The 17290-nt window shown below is 46.1% G+C and overlaps 1 protein-coding gene across 4 annotated transcripts in view; it reads right to left on the reverse strand.

The window, feature by feature from the left end:
• Positions 1-210: 210 nt before the first annotated feature.
• Positions 211-17290, reverse strand: part of Cap2 (cyclase associated actin cytoskeleton regulatory protein 2) — a 140191-nt gene continuing 123111 nt past the window's right edge. For all 4 annotated transcript variants that reach the window (XM_075969759.1, XM_075969760.1, XM_075969761.1 and 1 more), the window contains 6 exons: positions 12032-12221; positions 10372-10544; positions 9205-9328; positions 9029-9111; positions 4806-4946; positions 211-1518 (listed from right to left, as the gene is read on the reverse strand). In XM_075969759.1, coding sequence (XP_075825874.1) covers positions 1435-1518; positions 4806-4946; positions 9029-9111; positions 9205-9328; positions 10372-10544; positions 12032-12221 — 795 coding nt within the window. In that variant the 3' untranslated portion in view covers positions 211-1434. The remainder of the gene's footprint in view (positions 1519-4805; positions 4947-9028; positions 9112-9204; positions 9329-10371; positions 10545-12031; positions 12222-17290) is intronic.

The raw sequence follows: 17290 nt of genomic DNA on the forward strand, positions 1-17290 counted from the left end.
CAGCTCTCTCCTTCCACCACATGGTTCCTGGAGGTCAAGCTCAGGGTGTCAGGTTTGACATTAGGCACCTCCATCCCCTGAGCTCTCGCTGGCCCTGTAACCTTTTTTTTTCTGGACAGTGTCTCACTTTGTATCCGGGGATGACCCCAAATAAATGAACAAACGAGCAAGCAGGCAAGCAACAACCAACGAAACCACCCAGAATTCATCTCAGTATTTAAACAATTAGTTTTTACTTAGTATAAGTTTACTGTTCAAAAATGATATTTACTAAAGCCACAACATTATTCGTAAGGACAGAACTTTTATAGCAAAACTTTTTGATACACGAACATCAGTGATCTGAATACTATATGGATATAGAAGCTATTCAAAAAATGAAAATGATATGCAAAGGCCTTCATCGGCACAATCTAGGCGCTCCTATTGGTTCCGAAAGCGTCATGCTACAATATGACCCAAGAAACTGCAGAGAAGATGCGGAGAAGCACAGACTACCAAGACTAGAGAAGAAGAGCGGGGCCAAACAACGCCAGTGCAAGAAGCAATCGCCTGGCTCTCTGGCGTTCAGCATGGCGAGCCTCGTGGATGGAAAAGGAGCTGATCTCTAACAAGCATTAGAGACTGTATGGGGCATCGGCTAACATGAGCGACTTGGAAACTGGAAAGCAAAGGCTGAGCCATTCTCGGAGCAGAGCCGCGAGGTGTTATAAAGCGCAATGAGGACCGCGCCCCCTCCCGCCCTCTGGCTTCAGGACGGTCAGACAAATAAGAGTTTTCAGGGGCTGCGGTGGGAAATATTTAAGGTGAAAAGTTAGAATTTCTTTTGTTTTTCTGAAATTGCAAAGGGTATATTGTCTTTCCCAGGACCAAGAAACCGAGTTTGGTCCTTGGAATTTCCTGCGTGTGTGTACGTGTGTGTGTGTGTGTGTGTGTGTTTATAAAAACATGGATTGAAGTATGTGTTCATGCTGACAGGACAGTCACACTGATAAAGGTGAACGTGTAAAAATTAAAAATAGAGTCATACTTTTCAGGGCACGAGACTATTTCATCATGTTAAGCTTGTCCAGAAGGTGAAAACACACATAGATTCTCTAAGGCTTCATGTTTCAACTAGCAGCTAAACCTAAGCAAAGACACGAGCAGGGATCTTACTTATCAGTTACGGTGTTCAGGATACGACGGGAACAGAATTCCTTCTCCTTTAACTCTGCTGCGCTCATGTGGAATTAAAATCACACACAAATCATGATCCAATGCTAAATATTTCCGAATGCCCACAAAAGCGAGCCAGGAAAGACACCGCTTCCACAGCACAGAACGGCGGGAGGCTGACATAGAGGCAGGGGCAAGGGTGACGTCTAGTTCCTAGCAGCTGCTTGCTTCTGCTTGTTTGCTAGAGGAGACTCAGGGAAGGACAGCTCCTGCAGGTTAGGCCATGATTTCTGCAGGTTCGGTGACCAGTTTGGATCCATCCCATACGGTCTTGAACTGCTCAGGAACTGGAAATTCTCTCTGGAAGAAGTCGAGAAGACAGAGTTATTTACATGAAAGCTTCCTTTTGCAAACGGGTGGAAGGCTGACAGATGTCATCTGGTAGGTGAGAAAAACTGCATCAAATCCCGATCTACACCTTTTGAGAGGTCCCAGTCACATGCAGACCCACGTGTTCTGTGACTGCATGCCGGGGTCGTCCTGACTGTATTTACAAAGAGCCAGGCTTGCTTTTGGAGACAGATCTCACGCAGCCAGGCTAGCTTTGAACTCACTATGTACTTGAGTGAGGCTGACTTTCAACATCTGATCCTGAGTTTTGGGATTACAGGCATGGCCGAGGGTTAAGGTAATGCCAGAGGTAGAACCCAGGGCCTCGTTCATGAAAGGCAAATACTACAAGTGAGCTATACCCCAAGCCCAAAGTAGGCATTCTTATGAGAACCAGACACCAAACTCAGGTGATCTCCAAAGGCCTCATGAACTTGGTGCTACTGAGATGCCACCTGCAGGGAGTGGAGGCTTGAGATGAGATGTTCAGCAACTGGCCTGGGATGGCAGCACCAATGAACAGAACAGTCAGTGTATAAGCCCAGCCAGTCTTTCTTAGCCATTGTTCTCCATCAAACCTGAACATGCCCTGAATCATTCCATGATCTTATTAATTCTGATTCAGCAGGGCTGGGGAAGAGAGTAAGAAGCTCTGGTCATCAAACTCTCAGGGGACACCAGTGTGTGAATGAAGCCCAAACTTGTCTATTTTTTTTTTTTTTTTTTGGTTTTTTTCGAGACAGGGTTTCTCTGTAGTTTTGGTGCTTGTCCCGGAACTAGCTCTTGTAGACCAGGCTGGCCTCGAACTCACAGAAATCCGCCTGCCTCTGCCTCCCGAGTGCTGGGATTAAAGGCGTGCGCCACCACCGCCCGGCAACTTGTCTATTCTTTGAGACACTGTAAAAGTGTTCTTCGGGCATGAGAATACACACACACACACACACACACACACACACACACACATACACACACACTCACTCACTCATGCCCCTCAGCTCTAGCTTCTCTATTTTCACTAGACTTCCTGTACAGTCTTGAGAAGTGATTTATTTATTTATTTTGCTGCAATAATGAAGGAATTCTAGAATGAGAGCTTCAATAGAAAAATCAAGTGATTTTTGATACGGGGTCTTACGCTATGTAGCCCCAGCTGGCCTTGAACTCATGATTCTCCTACCTCAAGCTCCCAAGTACTAAGACTATAAATGTATGTCTTGGTCTTTAACCTACAGTAGAAATATCTTGAATGATCTAATGCATGCTTCTGGCACTCTTCTTCAAGTGTAACCAAAGCCTTGGCTTTGTTCTCAGGTATGCTACAGACCTCAAGTTGGGCACGGAGTCCACGGTCTACTGTATGCTAGGTGCATGTGCCATCATGAAGAGGCCCTTTGATAGTAAGATGCTGCAGCATCAAAGACACAGATACATCCACCGCTCTTCTCTGGGAGGTTGGTTTCTATCAGCATGAAGCATGCCCACTGTCCGACATTCTAACATCCAAGGCAGGGTCTGCACTGCTCCCTCCCACCTCCGGCTGGAAAATGTGTAAAGAGGATCCAACAACTTGAGGGAGCAATACCATTGACCCAAACAGGCAAGACTACCTTTCAGTACAAAAGCTTAGGCTTTGATTATAGACGTTCTTTAAGCTGTTGGGTCTCCATCTGGGCTCCATAATGGAATCCACCTGAACATCTTTAACAATTGCAGATGCCTGGTAGCAGGCTCAGAGACCAGCTCAATGAGTCTCAAGTGCTCACCCAAACCCCACTGCTTGTCATGGTTGGTACAGTTCCCCTACAGCTGAACGTTCTGCTTACATACCTACAAAGACCAGGGACGGCTCAGTATATAGTCAGCTGTTCTACTCCGCTCCCCGTCTGTATTGACTGAGAGACCAAGAGGGAATGCTTGTCCACCCTAAAGTCAGTCTCTGTACCCAAAGTGGCGAATCAATGTCCATTGTTTGCAAAATATCGTGCCTGAAACCAGATGAGGAACTCTAGGCTGCAGCATGTGGCATGTGTGGTAGAGCTGAAGAAAGCCTGGATGGGTGTGGATAATCTCTGCTTAAGGAAATCAACCTGTCTGTTGACTGCTCTTGAGAGAGCTGCTAACTGACCCATCTGGCTGGCATGGCCCCTCTCCGCAAGGCATGCTCGTTAAAGCTCTTGGTTTGCTGCCTCCTCCTGCCTCACACAGTTAGCATTCTCCATGTGCTTCTTCTCCTCCTGCTTCCCTGCAGCAACAACCGCAAACTGAGATGCCATACTTCAGACTCCAAAGAAACGGAATGTATTCAGTCTCACTCAGCTTTAACGTGTGAAGCTGTGGTTCTGAGAGAAGCTTCCTTTAGAAGCTGCTTCACTGGGGAGATGTGAAGAAAGAAAATTCTGGCTGAATTACTTGGGCTAGTGTTTCCAAATGAGGAATTCCATGGGCTGATAGTATAAGAACTTACTTGGGAGCCTGCTGAGAAACATGATTTTGGGGCTGGGGAGATGAGCAAGGTACTTGTCTGTCTAGGCAGGAGGACTTAAGTTTGAAGCCCCTAAACCCATCCATAAAGCAGATGCTATGTTGCACACCTGTGACGTTGTACGCCTGCAATCTAAGCCCTTCTCACATGAGATGAGAGAGGATAACTCACAGAAGCTAGAACTGTGGCTTAGACAGTAGTGAACAAGAAACCCTGTCTCAAATGAAGTGGAAGGCAAGGACTGACATCTGACGTTTTCCTCTGCCACGCGTGCCCCCATAGCGTACATGAAGAACCCAGATTCCGAGCCCCACTGTGAGGCTCCTGAATCCAGCCCTAGGTTTTTCCAGGGTTTGGAGCCCACCTTTCTATCAAGCTTCCCAGCAGATCCTTATGTTAAGAGGATCATAACATTTTTGGCTTCAGAAGCAGGAAGGTGTACTCCTTCTCCTCCCTTCCTCGCAACCCCCAAAGCATCTCTCCTCATTTGTTTACCTCCATCAGAGGAAAGGAAAACATTTAGTCCTACAGAAAAGGACCTCAGGCGCAAAGAGCTGGCTCATTCCAGTAATGATTAGCAAAAAGTCTCCAGACACAAACGCAGGAGCTAACAGGAGAGGGGCCACACGGAAGGTGCTTCTCCATTTCCCTTACCGGCCTGTGAAGCTGTCTACAGATGATGCTTGTTAGAGAGTAGCTGACGAGCCACTCTCCAAGAATGCTAATGTGACCGTGACACGTGACGTTTCTGGACAGGCTTCTGGAAGGTACTTACATAATCATCACCCTGAGGGATCAGGACATTCATCTCAGATGACTTGGCACTCACGATCTCACAGTCTAGCGCATCTTCACTGAGGTACAGGTGGCACCCTTCTGTCTTATTAATGGAAATTGTTGGCACTCTCCCCATTACCTGAAATAAGGGGGGCGGGGCGGAAGGGACCAAAGCAACAAAATAAAAATGAGCATGTACCCAAGCAGATACTCTCCTGAATTCCTCCAGCTATAGTGAGTTCTGCTAAACTAAGTTTTAGGACTCAGGGCAGTGTGTTCTCTCTCTCTGTCTATGAGCAGGATAGGTGTCATTTGGGGATACAATGAAAGGACTATACAAGACGGAATCCTAAACGCTCAGGGTCTCTTTCTTGAGATGAAATTAAGGGATTAATTTGGAAGCAGCAGCTAAAACGTTCAGAAAAGCCTGGCAACCTGGTTAGTGACTCTGAAATGTGTATCTGATTTCACGATAAGAGAAACAGGATTCATTTGCTTTAAAATTTAAGTTTTGACAGTTATCTGTGAGCCTGGGGCTGAAACAAGTATGCACACAGGCGCTGCACAATAAGATTAATTTTGAACAGAAGCCAAGTAGATTGTTCCCAAACTCCAGAATAAGTAGGGAACTCTGCCATTCTTCTCATGCAAGTCATTTGCTGAGTAAGAATCTTGGGGCTGAAGGTGAAGTTCAAATGAGAAAGGTGTCTAGGTATTTCAGAACGTATTCGTTTCAAGCTCAAATGGAGGACATTCCCATAGATAACACAAGGACATTCCCATAGATAACCAGGACCCTGCGCGAGAGGGGGCGGCGCTTTGTAGCCCTGTACTGTTTACAAATATCGAAGTCCGGTAAAAATGCAGACCAGTTTTGAATTTCTCCTCCAACAATCAGTTTCCAGACCTGCCCCTCCCCCCAATGTCCACAGGGATATATGGTTCCCCCAAAGACCTTATTATAACTCTAGAAGTTTTCTTCTTGTAATGGTAATTAAAGCAATAAAGACATCTCTCCTTTCAACCCAAAGAAAAGGCTAGTTTGCAAACCAAAGGGACAAATTGTGTCAGGAGTACAGGTGCCCTAGTGAATTCCTTGGGGTGGGGGTGGGGTGTCTAGCCTGGCCACCATGCTTCTCTCTTTCTCCTCTTTTTGCTCCATAGAAACTGGATACTGAGTTGGAAATGAACCCCAGACAGAGAGAAAGGTAGAGAAAGCGGGGTAGCTCAAGGTCAGGTAAGTAAAAGCAGGGCTCTGCCTGAAATAAAATAGTGTGTGCAGATATGTGTATACATGTGTGTGTGCATGTTTATACATGTATGTGTTTTAAAATGTGCCCGTAGTCTTGTTTTGATGATTTCTAGACTTGCTTATGCTACAATGATGAAAAGCATTTAACTCCAGCCCTGAACACCACGAATCCCACCAGCCAAGCAAAGGGAAGCCCCACTGCCATGCGTCCTAGAGGGCTGACTAACGAGTATTATTTCTTCCTAACAACTTAAGAAATTTCCACTGACTATTGTTGTCTGCCTTCTCCAATCTGAATATTTTCCTAGACCATCTGGCCAAAAATAGGATTACTAGGCCAAATTACATGAACTTTAGCTTTTTTCTTTTTTATAAAATAACATGATTGTAGTGAAATATATACAGTAATTCACCCGTTTTAAGTGTAAAATTGGATGCTATTTCATAGATGTACTAGAGTTGTGTGATCAGGACCACAAGCCACTTTTAGAAGAGTCCCATCATTCTAAAAGTATCGCTAATGGCCACTTCCAGGCGGTCCGGCCTCAGCCCCAGGCAGGCGACCTGATTTCTGCTTCGGTGGTGCCCAGGCCCTTTTGAAACAATTTAATGGGCACTTTAACTAGGTAATGGAACTCTCTTGGTTTGATCACCCAAAATTTCACTAAGTGTTCAATCAAACATCTTTCTCTTGTCTCTGAATCGCTTCTTCTATTTCTCTACACAGGGAACCCGCCACTGTTGTCAGTGCAGGTTCACATCCTTAAAGATGGTACAAGAGTTTTCAGGCATGGAAACAAATAATAATAGATACATACACTTCCTGCAACAACTTTATCAGTGTTACATTTTGGCTTATTTCCTTTTCGGCGTTTTTGACAATTTCTTCCCTTCCCTTTCCTTCCTTCCTTCCTTCCTTCCTTCCTTCCTTCCTTCCTTCCTTCCTTCCTTCCTTTCTTCCTTCCTTCCTTCCTCTCTCCCTTTCTCGCTCCCTCCCTCGTTCTCTCCCTCCCTTCCTTTCTTATATAGCCTAGGTTGGCCTTGAACTCGCAATGGGACCAAGGATGGCTTTGAATTGCTGACCCTTCTTCCTGCCTCTGCCTCCCAAGTGCTGCGAGCCCAGCCGTACACTGTTACACCGGGCTTTATTACGTTGGCTTGTTTGTTGTTTGAACAGGGTCTCACTGTGCAGTCCGGGCTAGCCTGGGATTTGCTATACAGATCAAGTTGGCCTCTAACTACATGAAGTCCTCCCAAGTGCTGGATTACAGGTGTGCAACACACACTCAATTTCTGTTCTGCTTTCCTCTTGAGAACCAAAGTCTTCCAGTATCACTGGAAGTCCTCTGAGTGCCGGTCTCCCACCTCCCTTTCCCTCCCCTTCCTTCTTATTGCTTCCCTCCCCATCGGTAACTACTCTCCTTGCTGTTCTGATAGTTGACTTTTGGTTTTTGTTTATGATCTATCTTTTGGGTGAAACGTACAGGAGGGCACCTAGACCTGTCAGGCTTCATGTTGAACTGGTTTGCACACACTTGCTATATTTTAATGACTGGATATATCACACAGCCCCTGCCATCCTATCACTTTCTCTTTTGCTCAAGGGCTTTATTTGCCTGTTTTTAAAAATTCACCTGGTTTTTATGCCTGCACGTACAGTTCATTCATTTTAACTATTGACTAGTATTCAACTAGAAAGACTTGTTTATTCATTTGCCAGTTGATGCACACTTAGATATATTTTTTTATTGTTGCCATTACCATGACACTACAAATCATGTGTTATGTTTCCTCAGCCTGTGGCTAGAGCTTTACTGTATGGCCACAAACACCCGATGACTCAGCCAGAGGCTATGGATGGGGTATTCAGTAGTACATGGTGCCAATTTGTCCTTCAGTGAGTGTGCCAGGCTCACTATGTCGCTAAGATGTATCGGGGACCCCAGTGTTCCACTTTCATGACAGCTCCCACATTAATATTTGAGCATACACTCAGTCTTGCACGTACAGCTCCTTTACACATTAGATCCAGTGGGCCTAAACAACACCAATTTCTTAAATGACAAGGTAAATATACAAATGTTATATATGCAATTTAATGAGTTCTAATTAAAAGCATGGATGTAGAGAAGTCCAGGAAAGAGAAAGATTTATAAAACTGAAATCTAATTTTGTCAGTCATCATGAGGAAACACCAGATTGTAAGGGGTAATTAACAATATGCCAATAGTATAATCAGTGAGAAAAGTTGGACTTGGCCCAAAGTCAGAAGTCCTGTAGACTTTTGTATGTTGCAAAAGTCTATTTAATAAAGTAAGCATTACTAAAGGAGTACAGATTTTCTCTTGTTCCTGAAAATTCAATTCCAATCCTACTCCCTGGGTTGTTTTTCTGATTATATACATTCTATACATGTCCCCCGCTTCTTCCTCAAGGCCATTTTCCACATAGCAGAAACCCCCTTTGGCAGGGGACTATTATTATTCTAGGGTTGTCTCTCAATATCCTTTATCCATAGCAGCTGACTCATCCAATCGTGAGCTCGGCAACATTTATTGGGTGCATATGGTATTCAGGTGCTAAATGTATTTAGAACTCCAAAGGTTGTATAGCTGGCTTTGATTTCTTTTTTCGATCTGTGGATAGAACCCAGGGTCTTACGTGTGCCGCACGGTTGTTGCTGAGTTACGTCCCCAGCTCATTAGCCATCCCTAAGATGGAGATGGTAAGATGTGTTCTTTCAGTACAAAATAGGAGGGAGAAGAAAAAAAAGACAGACTAACGGCTATTGAGAGTAAAGGCAGGGCTTCCCCAGAGAGGCGACGATGGAGCTGTGTTTAGAAAGAACAGGAATCGGGTGTCTTCTGGGTGGACATGAGGAATGAGCCCCTTCCTCTGTCCCCTGCAGGAAGATGAGTGGCCCATGCAAAGCCACGGCAGTACAGAGTATGGCTGTAGAGCCCACTCACCTGGATCTGAATGTCCTTGGAGTTGATCACTTCCACGATGCCCACGACATTATCAAACACCAGACCAAACTTCTTGCAATTATCTAAAAGAAAAAAGGGAAGCTCCAGTAAGCGAGCATAGAGTGTTTCTGTAGCACAGCTCATCACAGCAAACACACAACCTTAGTTTCGCCTACCAACAGTGATGGAATTTATTTTCCCCTTTATCTGAAGAGTGGATTTTTCACATTTGAAAATATAAGCCACTTGTTTCAGCTCGGTCTCGGAGATGACAAGGTCATTCTTGTCCTCTTGGTATTCCTGAAAGGAAGGCAGACATGGATGTTAAACGCAGACAAAAAGATAGAGGCTGAACCCATTCAGTGTGGACACTGCTGGAGGCTTCGACAGAATTCTTGCCTTCCAGTCTGCTTTCTTCCAGAACATTCTCCTTATGGAGAAACTTCCAGGTCTTAGCTGTCAATTGTAATTATGGAAGTGGGTGAACCACAGCTTACAAGTGGCTATCAGTTTGCCAAGAGTCAGATGTTAGCAGTCCTCCTAGAGGGCAGGGCTGGAGCAGAGGTGTGGTTGCTACGGAGACCTGGAGGCTGACACTCCACTTGATGCTGCAGCAGACCCTGCTGTGTCCATCAGGAGATGGTACTGATGACATCCAAACAGTGGTCTAAGCTCCAGTGTCTACCCAGGCCCTGCCAATTTTCCAGGGATGTTGTTCCTTCATCTTTAAGGAAGCTCTCTGGGTCCTTAAAGACTCTAGCTAACATCCATATTCAAAGCATCTATGATCTGCTCACAGAATTAACCCTGAGAATAGGGGGTGGCAGCATTGGCCTATGGCTGGGCATGAAACAATCAGTCCTTCACCACAAGGCACAGACTCCTAACACCACGTGGTGATGGCTTCTCCTCTGTCTGATTAAAAGTTCCGGAAATCAGTAGTCACGTTTCTAGGAAGAAAACACACTGTCAGTGACTGGGGTAGAGGGTAGAGTTCTGCAAGGTCGTCTGAGGTGAATGCCGAGGCTGGAAATACAACAGTGTAAACGCACCCCACACCACTGTAATGTGTACTTAAAGGTGGTTAATGGTAAATGTTATTCACGCTTTTACCATCTTTAAAAAACAGTTCTAGAAAGCAGAAGGAAAGAATTCATGGGAGCTACTGGAAAACAACCTGCAAGCCCGCAGAAGCACCTGGCTTCTCACTCTAGCCAGGGTTTTCTCGTCATGGCACATCACCTAGGAGTTCCCATGTCTTTGGGACGTGGTTTTCACTGCTTAGGTGTTTAGAGTCGGTTTAGTCATGTGAATCAGAGTAAACTCTAAAGGGCCTGACTCACCACTCTCCATTTCTTCCCTTCCAGCTCGAACACCGGAGCGTGCTTCTGAGGAGAATTCGATTTTGGAGATGTAGGGCTTGGCGTGTGGGTTTTGGTTGGAGACCGAGTTTGTCCTTGAGCCCTCAGGCTGGGGTTCTTGTGTGTCTTCTGGTCGTCTGTGACATGCCGGAGCCCTAGGAAATGTGGGTGGTTAGTTTTAGTTGTCCACTTACCCTAACCTAGACTCGCCTGGGAAGAGAATCTCAACAAGAAACTGTCTAGATCAGGTTGGCCTGTGGACATGTCTGTGGGGGTTGTCTTGATTGCCTTAATTGATGCAGGAACAGCCTAAAAATGGGTGACATCAAAACCATGCCCTGGTTTTGGACTTTGGACTATAAAAGAGTAGAGAAAACCAGCTGAATACTAAGCACGAGTGTGATTATTTTCTCTCTCCTCTTGACAAGGATGTGACTAGTTGCTTCAAGTTCCTGCCTTGACTATCCCACATTGGGGGACTGTAACCTGGGCTCCAAAGAAATTTCCCTCCCACTACTGAGAACTCAGGAACAATGGCACTGGGTTTTGATCCTACTGCACGTACTGGCTTTGTGGGAGCCTAGGCAGTTTGGATGCTCACCTAACTAGACCTGGAAAGAGGTGGGTGGTCCTTGGACTTCCCACAGGGCAGGGAACCCTGACTGCTCTTTGGGCTGATGAGGGAGGGGGACTTGATTGGGGGAGGGGGAGGGAAATAGGAGGTGGTGGCAGGGAGGAGGCAGAAATCTTTAATAAATAAATAAATAAAAATTTCCCTCCCTTAGAGTCACTGACATCAGGGTATTTTATAATAGCAATATATAACAGAATAATAGCATAGAAATCAATAGAAAAGAAACTAAAACAGAAGGTGGTACAGTGAAGATAAATGACTACTCCTCTCCCCCCACAAAAAGTAAACAAAAATTCCTACAAACCCTCAAGCCATCTTACCCCCAAAGGGTTCTTGGCTTACTCATAGCCAACTAATTTTGTAGGTATAGTTTAAAAGGCTATGATACCCCAGTAAGTAGTATTTAGAATCCGGAAGCAGCTTTAGAGTTAGAAGTCCATTCCTTTGCTTTGCAAGTGAGTTTCAGAAGGATCAGCAGAGCAGGTCTGAGCCAGGGATAAATCGGGAAAGTTTGAGTTCTCAGCTCTCAGCCCCATCCACACCCTCAATCCTATTAGTTGGGCGGAGGGAGGGGATGGGAAATACCTACAACACACCGTTTGGTTAATGTGACTATGTTGTTTAGCATACATGTACTTTTGATCCTGATACATTTTAAGGATTTGCATCGAAAAAATCAACTAATTGCCATATTGCAGGACAGGAGTACCATTCACCAACCTTATTTCATTTGGTCTTGATGACTTAGTTTTGGAGGATGGTGGGGAAGCACTGGAGCTAAGGAGGGACCACTCATTGGTCAACTGAGAACCCAGAGTCTCTGAATTCTTCTTGCTGGTCCATGTGGTAGCCCATGGAGCCTATGTCCTGGAGTGCCCACCTCCCAAAGGCAACTCTCTCCCTGTGTCTTAATGGGGGTGCAGTGATGTGCATTTTATGGGGGCCCTAGAGAATCCAAGTCTAGAGCCAGAGGAAGAGGGAGCCAGCTTCGAGGACTTGCGTTCTTACCTTTTGTGATGGCTTCTCCCTGGTTAAGCTGGGCGAATAAAGCTGAGCGAGAAGGAGAAGACTCCTCACTTTTACCCTCATTCTCAAAGAGTGGAGGTGGCCCAGGAGGAGGCGGTGGTGGCGGTGGTGGTGGGAGACCAGGCCCAGAGGAGAGGACGGAAAACACAGATGCTGTGGATGCTACAGGACCCTGTGGGAGACAGATGATGGGAGCTTGGCTGAGACTGAAGGTCTGGCTGGGATTCTGTCCGGGGGTCAAGACTCTCCGACCAGGTTCCAGTGGCAGTACCAAGCATGGCAAGCCTGTATGAAGGGCCCTGGATCAGGGTGGGATCTGTGTTGGAAGCGTACAGTCTGTTGGGTGCGCCCTGCATATGTAGGAATCCCACCACTAGGTCATCAGCAAACGTCCACAGTCCCAAATTCATGTGCAAGGCTCTGGATCAAAATGGAACCAGCATTGACTACAAAATGGTGAGAAAAGGTGGTTCAAAGGATAAGAAAATTAACTTTGTTTTTTGTGGACAGTGGAAACCACAACCACTAAAGAGAAAGAGAGAGAGTTATCAGACATTTTTGAGCACTTCTGAGCAGGTAAAGAGACGCTAAAATTCTCTGGAACTTGCTTCATGAATACGCATGCCTCAAACAAGGACAAACAAATTGCCATCTGTGACCTGGGTGACGGGCAGATCCAGAGGCACCTGGGACCCTCTGACAGCTCTGCGAATGTCAAGGTTCACAGGCAACAGCCTTATTTATGTGAATATATATATATGTCTGTTTGGGTATATGTAATAGTGTGTGAGTATCTACTGATAGAAGCTTCCTTGAATCTGGAGTTATAGTCAGTGGTGACCTCCCTGACATGGGAATTGAACTCGGGTCTGGAAGAGCATCAAGTACTCTTATGTACGGAGAATCTTTGTAAATACTGACATATGGCTATATACCTATGAAAAGGAATAAGAAGCCAATTAAAATTTCAAGAGGCAGAGCCGGGGTAGTGGAACATGTCAGGAATTTCATTACTCAGGATCTGAGGCAGGAGAATGACTAGTTTCAGACAACCCTGGGCTTACTATATGGAGCTAAGTTTGGACCATATAGTGAAGCCCTGTCTCAAAATAGGATGTAATGGAGAACTAAGAAATTGGGAGAGACAGAACAGTGTGTGTGTTTTCAATACCAAAAATACAAAACTTGAAACATTATATAAGCCCTAAATGCTAATGAGAACAGCATAATATCATTTTCATAAACAACTTGGTATTATGAGATGTCAAAGTCAGGAAATTTTAATCCTCGGTCGTCTCTTAAGGCAGCTAATTTTGAGTTCTTACATAATCTCTATTCAGCACAGAATGGCTGGGAGGAGAAAAGCTTCTCCTCTCATTCAGAACGTGTGTCTGAGCCTCAGCAGGCTGAAGCCTCCTCTTCAGATCTGGGATTTGCAGCACTTTTGCTTTCTCTGTTTCCTGAGGAGGAGCACCCCGACTCTGTCAGGATTCTGGGATCCAGCAGAAAAGGATTTCACAGCTCCTGAGAGCAGCCAGTTTTTCCTCTCCCAATATCCTAAAGGATTTCTATCTTGCTACTGAGGTGAAAGCTGAGGAACTGCTCAGACTAATAAAGGATTTGCAGGACAAGTTTTTCGCATCAAACCCTATCCTAGGCCTTGGTGAGAGACACCGAGAGCCACTAAATATTACTCTCTCATAACTGTGTCATTATTCCTGCAGTCAGAGGGGGAGCAGCCCCTCCCCCAACCTCTGAAAACTTGAGCTTTGCAGGGCTCCTGTTTTGTGAGAAAGGAAGCCGGCCCTGCCTTAGAAACACATCTCTCTTCAGTCTCCGAGCCCGAGAGCTGGGAGAGGACACAGCAGCAACAACAATAACAAACCGCATCCCATCTTCTGGGGATGCTGACACATTCATGCGGTTTGCCCGGTGACAGCGGACAGAGGGTTGACGGAGATGAATGTGGAAAATAAGAATCTCCCGAATCAAGGATGCCTGGGGCTTGTGAGATGCTGCCTTGGACGTGCCCTTCTGAGGTGCAGCCTCATTTCCACATCATTCGCTGGGTATCAGGCTCTGGTTTCCAAGGTTACTTTGCAATTAGCATGCAGGGGCTTTACTCAACAGTGGACTTGAAACCAAACTGATTAGGCCTTCCCTGAATTCAATCTCTTCAGGCTGCCCCCGAAGCCCAGGAGGGGAGGAACTTATCTTAGCCAGCCTTCTCTTTCTGTGCCATTACAGACCACAGCCTCAGTGCCTTCCATGCCCTCCTATAACCTGGCATCCAGTGGGCAGTAGCCAGTAAGACATCCCACACGATGCCCAGTGAAGGAGAGAGGAAGCCGGCTGGGGGAGCGGGGCTTTGAGGAAGGACTCTCAGGTGTCAAAGGTTTTCAGTCAGGACTCACCTGCACCAGGGCTCATATGCCAGCTCCACCAGCTCCATGCCAGGGCTCTCATCTATTGTAATGGTTGAAGTACCTACGGATCTGTTAAAACCTCCTGAGCCCAGGCTGTGTGGCAGAAACACGAGCTGGGGAATGAAAGCAGGGTACACTACACACTCCTGTGTGTGTGTGTGCCTGTGTGTGCCCACCGCTCTATCTGAGTGCAGTGTGGAAATAAGTGTGGGAACAACCACCCTGTCCTATGGACTGACATCAACCCTAAATAGGTCAATGTCACCTGGGCTGTACGGAAATCCCCTGGCAGAAAAGAAAGCAGGAACTCTGAAAAGCCGTTTGCATTCAATAACAAACTAGCAGCCAGGGCCAGAGGCATAATTTTTACATATGTCTGTTGTGTTTTAAAGTCTTCTTTACAGAAATCCTTTATTTATATCCAGATTTTTTTTTTTCAGAGACAGGTCTCGTGCAGCCCACGTTGGCCTGGAACTCACAAGGTTGCCGAGGATGACCTTGAACTCTTGATCCTTCTGCCTCCACCTTCCGTGATGATCTGGGACTAGAAGTGTTCACCACCACATCCAGCCTTATTAACAAAAATTTACACTTACTTATTTATGCATGTGCTCATGTTTGCCATGTGGCTCGTGTGGAAGTTTGAAGACAACTTATAGGAATGGGTTCTTTCCAGCTACTGTCACGGGGAGTCCTGGGAACGGAACCCGGTATCAGGCTTGGCAACCGTAGGAGCCATTTTACCACTCTAGGGTTTGTTTGTTTAAAGTCCACAAGAAGTTGGGAGGGGATGGGGAGATAAAGGGTGAGCCTGGGAGGAGTTATGGAGAGGAGTGGTGGTGGTGGGGAGTGAATATGATCAAGATACATTGCAAGCATGTATAAAATTCTCAAATGACTAATACAAATATTATATTAAAAAGCAAAGACCAGAGGCATGGATTGCCTTATGAAATAGCGTTTTCGATGGGTTTCCACTTAGAATATGTGTAATTTAAGTATTGGGAGGAACAATAGCCTTGACTTAGTTTTTTTGAGACAGGGTCATACTATGTAGCCCAGGCTAGCCTCATCCTCTTACTCTTCCCTCAGTCCTCCTAGTGCAAGGGTCATTGGTGTGGGTCACTGTGCCTCATGGGTCTTTCTCACTCGTACCCGATGGAGTACTCAAGTTGTTCTGGGGTGTGGGCTTGATGTCCTAGAGACTAGAGATTGAAAGTCAACGATCCCCAGCATGCTACCTTTGAAAGGTAGCCATAACAGGAAAGGTGAAATACTGGGGGTCCAGACTAGATGGGAACAAGATCACCACGGCCTGGTGCTTGGGGTGTGCACTGACAGCAATGGGAACTGAGGCTGTAGGCACTGATGGTGGTGGTGGTGGTGATGGGGAAAGTTCAGAGGACAGGGCACTGGACCGGGGCAGATTTTGCATTCTTCAGGATTTGAGTTGGGTCTGTGCACAGACACAGACAGAGAGCTTGCCAAGGGGCGGGCCTGTCTGGCAGTGTCTCCAAAGAGGTAGGTGCTGCCTTGGGAACCTGAAGGGAAGGGCACTGCAGAGGGTTCCCTTCCCTGCTGGGTGCTACTGAGGTCTTGGGAAACTACTATATTAGCATGTAGATGCCACTCATTCCTTGAGTGGAGCTTTGGATCTGTGCAAAGCACCCATAGGATGCTTAGAGGTATGGTCCTCTTAAATACATTACACGATATTCTGGGTATTTCTCAAAGTTTCTCCCTTGATTTCTCTCCTCCTTCTCCCCACTCCCCCTACAGGCTTTGTTCTTCAGGAGCCATCAACCTTGACTAGGCCAAAGAACAACTTTCAGGGGCCAATTCTGTTCAGTGCATCACAGAGCTCAAACTCAGGTCATCTGGGTTGGCGGCAGGTGCCTTTACTCACTGAGCCGTACTGCCAATCCTACCCATTCCATGGCTTCCACCCGCCCCCCCCCCGCCATAAAACACGGGCCTTGGGGTGGGAAGTTCAGACCTTCATGCATGCAAGTACTCTATTGGCTGAGCTACTGCCCCAGTTCAAAGAAAGCTTTCATTAATAAATTCTTTCATAATACGTTTGACTTGAACAATGACTTTCATTTGAGAGCCACAGTGTAGAGCCAGACATCTCAGCGCTCAGAACCCAAGGGAGCGAGGTCACGTGACTGGGATGAGACATGGATGTTGCTCTGAGAAGTAGCCATCAGTGGAAACAGACCACAGAGCACACTGGTGCAGAGCTGTAGTGTATATGATGTAAGCAAGATTGTAGGTAACCGAAAACTTACAGGTGTCCCCTGGGCTGTGTAGGACGCTTTTTGGTTTTCTGCCTATAGTTCATGGCTTTAAAAATAGAAGAGACAGCTGTTCCCGGAACAGTGACATCCATTTAGGAAGCTTTGCAGAACGTTAACTTTCTTTAAAAAGTCTTTGTGCCAGAAAAACAAACAAACCAACTGCATAATCCCGTGTCTAGCGGAGAAAGCCATGCTGAGAACCTGCGGTGAGGATCTCAGTGTAGAGGCTTGGAGGAAGGCAGGCTTTACCTTAGCAAAGCAGCAGTGGCTCCTTCCCCAGACAATGACTTAACCTTTTTTCAGAGGCTGGGGAGAGGAGTCTCCTAAGGGTCTCAGAGTTTTCAGGCTGGGCACAATTAAAAAAGAGCGTCTATAAAGGTCATCTAACAATGGCTTGCCACTTAAGAGGAAAAAGACAAGTGGTACATTTATGATTTCCAATGGCTGTGTTCCTGGTGCAAGAGTTCACTTGTGTTGCAGGAACGCAGCACAAAAATCTCAAATGAGGCTTTTAA

This window comes from Microtus pennsylvanicus, chromosome 4, assembly GCF_037038515.1.
Source record: "Microtus pennsylvanicus isolate mMicPen1 chromosome 4, mMicPen1.hap1, whole genome shotgun sequence".
In the NCBI taxonomy this organism is placed as follows: Eukaryota; Metazoa; Chordata; class Mammalia; order Rodentia; family Cricetidae; genus Microtus; species Microtus pennsylvanicus.